Source organism: Kryptolebias marmoratus, linkage group LG2 (genome assembly GCF_001649575.2).
Source record: "Kryptolebias marmoratus isolate JLee-2015 linkage group LG2, ASM164957v2, whole genome shotgun sequence".
NCBI lineage: Eukaryota > Metazoa > Chordata > Actinopteri > Cyprinodontiformes > Rivulidae > Kryptolebias > Kryptolebias marmoratus.
Window position 1 is genome coordinate 29,897,537 of NC_051431.1, and position 8,751 is coordinate 29,906,287.

Consider the following 8,751-nt stretch of genomic DNA (forward strand, 5'->3'; position numbering starts at 1 on the left):
TTATAATTTGAAAAGTTGCAAAAAATAATACAAACAAAACTATAGCAATTGCAGTCATTACCTGAATGATCCTAACATTTTGATATATGAATAATTAAAAATACCAAAGTATGCAGAAACAGATTGCAAAAAGGTATGAAAAAAAAATAACTTCACAAACAATAGCAGTTACACAAATAGCTCTAAGGCATGTACCTAGTCTGTTCTTTCATGGCACTAGAAAATTTAAGGTCTGGTAAAATGGCTGTTGAAAAACTGTTTGGTACAGTATGATACAAACTCTCCATTGTGTTTCAAGTATAAAGGATTAAACATAAAAGCTAAAACTTAAAGACCTGTTGTAGAGTGTTTTTCTTAAATCCTAGTTTCACAAACCTCACTAAATCTCAGAGGCAGTGTCCGAGTTTCTGAAACACCCATGAGACTCTTAAAACCAACCAAGATGTTTCTTATTAAACTTTCAGAAACTATCCAAACTAAAGAATTAGTAAAAACTAAAAGCAGCCAGTTCACTGTTATATCCACCACCTAAAGCCCAACATATCCAAGCTTGAGTGCACACTTACGCATGGACGCAAGGATATACACACACACACACACAATCCAGAGGTTTTTGTTAAACCAATATGAGAGTTACACAGTTTGGTATGGCCTCACTGACAACAATTCTCTTAGATCATGTTCATCACAGGCTCATGTGTCACCACTGTGGGATTCTGTTTTGTCCCACATCTTCAATATTTTGGTAAGAGTGGCTTCCAATTAATGCTTGTTAAACAACAGTTTTCATTCTCTGACTCAAGAACGCACACATGTGCTCCACATGGCCCAAAGGCGTAAGCTGCTCCTTTGAACATCTAAATCCCCATGAAGCGTCTGGCTTTCCTTTGTTATTCACTGGTGGACTGTTTTTCTGTGTGAGCCATCACTCTGAAAAGGCTCCAGTGGGCTGTGTATAGGGAGCTTTTAGCTGTAAAAGAAAATGTAAGATAATCAAGACTCACTTATTAACTGTACTCTATATCTTTATAGAAGCACAGGGTGATCATGTGAATTAATAATTTCATCAGTCAGAGACAGTGAGACAAATTTAATGAGACCCTCCCTGAGTTCGGGAATAGAGAAATGCAGCCTGCTATTGTGCTGCCCTCTGCTGCTGTAAATATGCACACACACACACACACACACACACACACACACACACACACACACACTGCATGTGCGTGCGTGATGTGGTCACTCAGTGGCTTTCTAGCATGAATGGCACCCTGGGCAAGCTTTCCCTTCTGCCCCCTCGACACACATACACACACACATAAACCACTGACATATATTAAAGTTGGATACCATTCAGGATTCTGAACGTGGAAACCATGAGAGGAACACCTTCCTCATAGGATGATCCCAGTACAAGTTTTACGTCCTGCTCACTCCACATAAACAAACAAGACTTTGGCTTATTAGAAAAACATAACACCTCAGATAATTCTTTTCACGTGGTGACTGTTGTTGATTTACATAGTTCTTACCTTGATGGTGTATGCTCAATTATTGATTTTTCAATTACATTTAGCTGTAGTTTGTTTCATGTTTAAGAGAAAAGGTCATGTAACTCCATGATTGTGTGTGAGGCAGAAGGCAGAACTTAAAGCCCCACATTGCTAGAGCACAGCCTCTAGTTCCAAAATCACAACAAGGCAGCTCCTGTAAACCAGGTCCTGCTGGGGTAAAGAGAAGGTAGGGTCACTTCTTGGTCTACTATTACACGTCGATGACACACATGAACCACTACCACACCCAGCTGCAATATCTCTCTACTCCCCATTCGCTACTCGTAAGTAAAACCAGAAAATCATATTTTAGATCTGACAAACCAGAAAATATTTCTGGTAAAACCTATGACAAGTAACAATTGGATTGTAGATAACCAAAACAATTGTTTTAAAAGAATTCCATTTCAGATAACCACAATATTCATTCCAGATAAGAATGTGCATGTGGATATGTGCAGCTGAAAGTCTAACACCCATACATAGAAAAAGTGATGTCATCTTTTCTAGGATCTGCACTGTTATCAATTTCCCTGTAATTTTACAGTAACTTACTGGCAGCCAGTAAAACTTCTGTAACTATCAATACCAAGAACAGTGCAACCAACCACAATTTAGGCACATGTGTTATTAGTATGAGCACAATATTTATAATATATTAACAATATAGGTATTTATTGTTGAAATATTCTCCACAAATTTAGAAATGTACAGCTGCAATGTTTCCTCACAAAATGTTAATACTTGGGAATTCTTTAATGACTTCTTATTAAATCAGAGGATACCCAACCTTATGCATCTTGTGAAAGCTCAGCTCATAAAATAAAAACAAAAAGATGGGCGTTAATTGTTTAGTCACAGAAATAAGTACATAAAACACACACAGAGAAAGGTTAACAAATAAATGCAAAAAAATATGATTTAGATTCTAAAAATTTAAACATTTTTAGAATCTAAATCATATTTTTTTGCATTTATTTATTTATTTACTTTATATTTTTAAATATATCAACACTAAAGGTCAATAATTTTACAACAGTACTGTAAACTCAGTCTTTGTGCAACACTGACTGTGGTAGTAGACCAAGTCCTTGCAATTAACAGCTTTTATCACGTTTAATATAAGTTTTCATTGATAAAACCAGTGGCAAAAAGTACTCACATGCATTCTCTGGTTTGGTGCATGATGTGTCCAGATGCTCACAATTGAACACATTGAAGTCATTTATTTCAGCAAGTTCAGAGATGACCGTCCCTTTGATGATGACCATTGTTGCAGTCAAACCTCTGATAGTAAAGTAACGTGTCAATATACTCTTATTCTCAAATGACATGAGGTCATCTGACAGACCCTTAGCTTTGTCTTGTTTTCACAAATTTAACTCAAGAACACTTCAAAAGCATAACTGTGTTTATAAAGTCATCATATCTGTGGAACTACTGTGAGTTAATGTCTGGTTACTAATATGAGGGTTACAGTTTCCCAATTTGAAGGGATTTGTTTACAAGCATGTGAGACATTCAGTGGGGATCAAAATTGACTCATTGGTATGTGTTAAAAAAGACAAATGTTTGCCTTTGCTAACACACACTCAATACCTTTTACAACAAATGTAAACTGTTGTTTATTTGATGCATTTTTAAATACAGCAGTCATTGCTGCTAGGGTGGCATCTTAAGCTTAGTTGCATATAAGTTGGCAAAATTTAACCAATGAGTCTTTAAACAAACATGAAAACCTTAAGTGCCTGGCTTTACACTCAAAAAAAGATTTAAAATTGGTTAAACTGTTCTCACATTGTTGCGCTATATGATCATTTCGAAATAAAAGCAAAAAAGTACTTTTAGTAGAAGTCAATTGCTCAGTTGATGGTTAACAATAGCCATTTATAGCTATAAGTAAATAGACCTGTCAGCAACTTTTTTGGTGGCCTGAGAACTCTGTGTGTCCATTTGTTTTTGTATAAAGGCCAGTGACCATAATTTAACAGGAGCTGCCCAATTTTAACTAAACACCTGTAAAATTTACTGAGTTATAACTAATTATGCGTTTGCTAAGGTTGATTAGCTCTGATGGCCATCTTGCATAAGTTTGTCTTCAAAAGTTAAAGTTATAATGATTTTTTGAGTTTCATTAAAATCGGTTAACAGTTAATGAGATATGCTTTAAACCACATATGTCAGAGTCAAGGCCTGCGGGCCACATCCGGCCCGCGAGAAGGTTTTTTACGGCCCCTGGGATGATCTTGATTTATTATTAGAACCGGCCCGCAGACCGCAGCAAGCCGACAGCCCGCAGATCTTTTACACGCACCAATACTACATTTCCCACAATGCAACGGTGACGCACCGAGCAATAGGCTGCTTCATTTCAGTGTTTATTAGCCCAGCAGTCGCCAGCATAACTGTAAAATTAACTTTCAGATACCCATCAAAAATGGCAAAAAGGAAGGTGGACACTGAGAACCGGGGGTTTCAAACAAGGTGGGAGTCGGAGTATATGTTCACGGAGGTAGCTGGAAAACCTGTGTGTCTTCTGTGTGGAGAAAGTGTGGCGGTACTGAAAGAGTATAATCTGAGACGACATTATGAAACGAAACACGCGGACAAAAACAAGAATATGGACATGGAACAAAGGCTACAGAAGGCCGAGGAATTAAAACGAGGCCTCAAATCTCGACAGGCTCTGTTCAAAAAAGCCAAATCACAAGGCCAGGCTGCTGTCAAGGCCAGTTTTATTTTGGCAGAAGAGATCGCTAAATCAGCCCGGCCATTTACGGAGGGGGATTTCATCAAAAACTGTATGATTAAAGTTTGTGACGAAGTTTGCCCAGAAAAAAGGCAACTCTTTTTAAATGTGAGTCTGAGCAGAAACACCATTGCCGAGCGAGTAGACCAGTTGTCCATCAATCTAAAAGAGCAGCTTGTGAAAAAGGGAAAAGATTTCATCGCATATTCCTTGGCTGTGGATGAGAGCACCGACATTTCTGACATTGCCCAGTTGTCAATTTTCATCCGCGGAGTGGACTCCAGCCTAAGCGTGACAGAGGAGTTTTTGGCTTTACGTCCTATGCATGGCACAACTACGGGGCATGATTTGTATGAAGAGGTGTCAAGATGTGTAAATGAGATGGAGCTGCCTTGGGAAAAACTCGTGGGTTTGACAACCGACGGAGCACCTGCGATGTGTGGACACAGGAGCGGACTGGTGGCGAAGATACGGGAAAAGATGCAAGAGGAAAACGCGACAGGTGAGCTGGCAGCTTATCATTGTATCATACACCAGGAAGCGTTGTGCGGTAAAGCCTTGAAAATGGAACATGTAATGAGCATCATCACACGCGCAGTTAACTTTATCAGAGCCAAAGGTTTAAATCACCGCCAGTTCAAGGCATTTCTGACGGAGTTAGAAACGGAGCATGGTGATTTGTCTTATCACACAGAGGTGCGATGGCTAAGCCAGGGAAAGGTGCTCCAAAGATGTTTCGAGCTTCGTGAGGAGATTTGTCTGTTCTTGGACAGCAAAGGGAAAGACACAACACAACTCCGAGACGAGATGTTTCTGTGTGAAATGGCTTTTCTGTGCGACATTACGAGTCATCTGAATGCAATGAACTTGCAGCTGCAGGGTCGGGATCGTGTCATCTCTGATATGTACAGTACAGTGAAGGCATTTAAAACCAAACTGACTCTGTGGGAGACGCAGATGCGGAAAGAAAATTTGAGCCACTTTCCCAGCTGCCAGACCATGAAAGAGAAGCTCTCTACCAGTGCGTTCCCGAGCGCACAGTTTGCTGATAAAATAGGTATGCTTTCCGCTGACTTTCGACGCCGATTTGCTGACTTTGAAGCACAAAAAAACAGGTTTGAACTGCTCGGTAATCCATTTGCTGTTGACGTGGAAAGCTCACCACCAAACCTCCAAATGGAGTTGATTGACCTCCAATGCAATGATGCACTGAGGGCAAAATATGCGGCAGTGGGTGCTGCGGAGTTTGCCCGTTTCCTCCCCGACACAATGCCCCAGCTGCGCATCCAGGCTGCTCAAACGTTGTCTATGTTTGGCAGCACATACCTGTGTGAACAACTGTTTTCTTTGATGAACCTGAACAAAACATCACACAGAAGTCGACTTACTGCTGAACACCTTCACTCAATTCTGAGGATTTCCTCAGCTCAGAGCCTTACCCCGAACATTGATGAACTTGTGGAAAAGATGGGACACCACCAAGTATCACCCTCAACCTCAAACAAGTGAACATTACTGTGCAATCACATATTTAGAGTTTTTACTCAGTTCAAGTTTAAAAGTTAAAGTTTAATATTTGTTTTCACTGCATGTTACTTCTCCTTGAGGAAAGTGTTGTTTTTGATTAATAGATTTTTGCACTTTATTTTATTGTATTTCAATCCAATTATATTTTAAAAATATTTCAGTTGAGTGGATGATAGAAAATTGCTATTATTTTTTTCTTTGAAGTAAATTTAGCCCACTTTTGCTAAAATAGAAAATATAGGCTACTGATGGTGCCTTGAATAATACAGGTTTCTTTCATTTAATGTTCATGTTATGGGGATTTTTATATAAAGGAAATTTGTCTTTTGTGTCTGTTGAAAATTAAAGATTACTGACAGAGCCATAAGAAAATATTGCTTTATTTATCTGATCATATTGGAATATATTTGTTAGGTTTTCAGTAGGTTCAATTAGGTTCACTAGACTATATGCGTCATTTAAAAAAATTTCAATGAACATTCGATCAGTCCGGCCCTCGGCTTGTAGCTAAATGTTTTATTTGGCCCTCCGTCCATTTGACTTTGACACCCCTGCTTTAAACAGACAGTGTTAACATTAATAGTTAACAGCAAAAATCTATTTAAAGATTATGCACATTGTGCAGTATTCTGAGAATGTGCTGTGAATTACGGTCAGCAACAACCACACCACATTTTAGCTCAATATCTGTAAAATTAACTGAGTTACAGACATTGTTGTTTCGGCTAATGTTGATTAGCTTATAGCTAAGCTAAGATATGCCCATAATGCTTTGCATTTACAGTAACATACCTGAAAGGGAATTATGTAATATATTGAAATATATTATCACTAGACACAAGAACAGAAGCCAGAAGTTGAAACCCCAAAAAACGAGTGCCCCCTAGTAGTCAAATATTTTTCCAAACTCAACATCCCAAAGCATGCAACTGTTGGAAAGAGTAAACATGTTGATGGCTTGGACTTTATTCTTACCATTCAGCTGGCTCTTCAGGACCTGCCTTACTCCTGTTTTGCATAGGCCTGAACCACCTCAGCCAGATCATCACAAAGGGTGGCTATGATCAACGGTTTCAAATTGGAACAGTCATCAGTCACCTCCTCTACATGGATGACATCAATCTGTATGCCCAAAAATGAGCAAGACATTAACTCACTGATCCACCTCACCAGGATATACAGGAAGGACATTGGTATATCATTCAGACTGAATTGAAGTATGAATGAGATCCAAAAGAGGCAAGGTAATCACAAGTGAAGAAGCTGATCTACCTGAAGGCAACATTGCAGATGTCCAGGACAGCTACAAGTACCTTGGAATCTCACAAGCAACCAGGATGACGCTGCAAGGAAGTCAGCCACAACCAAGTACCTACAGACAGTGGGGTCAGAACCTCACCTTGGTATATGCCACACTTGATGCTGACTTGTGCAACTAGCTTTGAATTAGCCTATAGTTGCCTTCCACATTCCAATTGAAGGCTCTTAGTGTCCTGTTGATGTTGTACAGTTCCAGGCACTCCAGTATCCATGTGTGGGTCATCAAGTCATAGGCTTTCCTGTTGGCAATCCAGGCCATGCACAGGTTTGTTTGTCTGGTTTTACAGTCATGAGCTGTGGTTTTGTCACACACACTCATTCAGGGGTTGCCACAGCGAGCGAACTCGCATGAAAATAGCAATTGTTTTTACGCCAGATGCCCTTCCTGCCACAACCTGGGCTCAAATCTGTATTCTTTAATGCTGCCTAATATTTTAATAAGATGCCCAGTAACTGAAATCAGATGGATCAATTAAACATTTTAACTGTAAAGTGATACTTTGTTTTGGCATGTTTCAGTCAAATTCTTAAAAATTATGTTGCAACTAAAAGTCAGTTGCTAGTCTTAACAAGAATGTTTTCTGCCTTAACTGCCTAGACTACAATGAATTCAGGCCAGGTTTGAAGAAATATTTATGCCTGGTCAGAACTAACTTTTCAGGGAATCAGCCAACTGGTTTAACTAGCTTTTCATAAGAAAACAATTTGCATAACTATGAGTTTCAGGAAATTGCCTTGAGCTCCTCAACTGCTTTTGTTCTTAACTTGAATCAGCCTGAGTTTATGGATATTCCTGGAAGATTATACTTTCTCGGAAATATACCTTGCACAATACAAACTTCTCTTATTGTTTCAAAATGTTGTTTTCTTTATTTTAATCAGACCCTCCAGGATTTCGCGATGTTGCGATCGCAACTATTAATGCAAAATCAAGCAAACCCCGCGAAATCGCAACTTTGTGCAACTTTGCCCAAAACACCGCAACTTTAACCAAAGTAACCCTAAATATCTCACGAAGAAGACACATGACGTCACTTCATAGGCGTAAATCCTGGGGGGGTGGGGGGGTCCGGACCCCCCCAATCTTGGGGTAGTGTAGATTTGTCCCCCCCAATAATTCAATGAAGGAAACTGTGTATTCAAACAATATAAGCATAAAAAGGCAAAAAAGGAGAGAAATCCACCAATAATCTAAGAAAAACAAAGGAATTTTTGCCTCCCCCCGTTCCCTGTTGGCAAATGGTTTAGTCCAATGTGTCGGAGGAGCGCCGGTAACGGACACAGGCTCGGGCTGAGCCGCTTGAGGTGGGAAGCGAAGTGTGTGTCACTCACTGCTGCACAAAGTACTAACTTTGGTTAAGTCATGATAAACTAGCTATGAAGCTATTTTTTTTATTTACTTGTTATAACGCGACTATCTTAACTCCTCTGAGTCCAGCACTTCCAAGTCACATGACCGCTTTAAAACGCTCTAACGGGAAAGATCCGCCCTCTTAGATACTTTGTTTTAATTTGCCTTGAAAATCCAGATTCCAGGCTTTACACCAGTCTTTATATTTTCTCGATAGGCCAAGGAAAACCAGAGTTATGATAAATTATTCACAG

The 8,751-nt window shown here is 39.4% G+C and overlaps 1 protein-coding gene across 1 annotated transcript; it reads left to right on the forward strand.

Moving 5' to 3' along the window:
- Positions 1 to 3,794: 3,794 nt before the first annotated feature.
- Positions 3,795 to 6,382, forward strand: LOC108246338 (general transcription factor II-I repeat domain-containing protein 2-like). The gene has a single exon (XM_017433813.3). The coding sequence runs from the start codon at positions 3,988 to 3,990 to the stop codon at positions 5,806 to 5,808; it is 1,821 nt and encodes a 606-aa protein (XP_017289302.1). The 5' UTR covers positions 3,795 to 3,987; the 3' UTR covers positions 5,809 to 6,382.
- Positions 6,383 to 8,751: the final 2,369 nt, after the last annotated feature.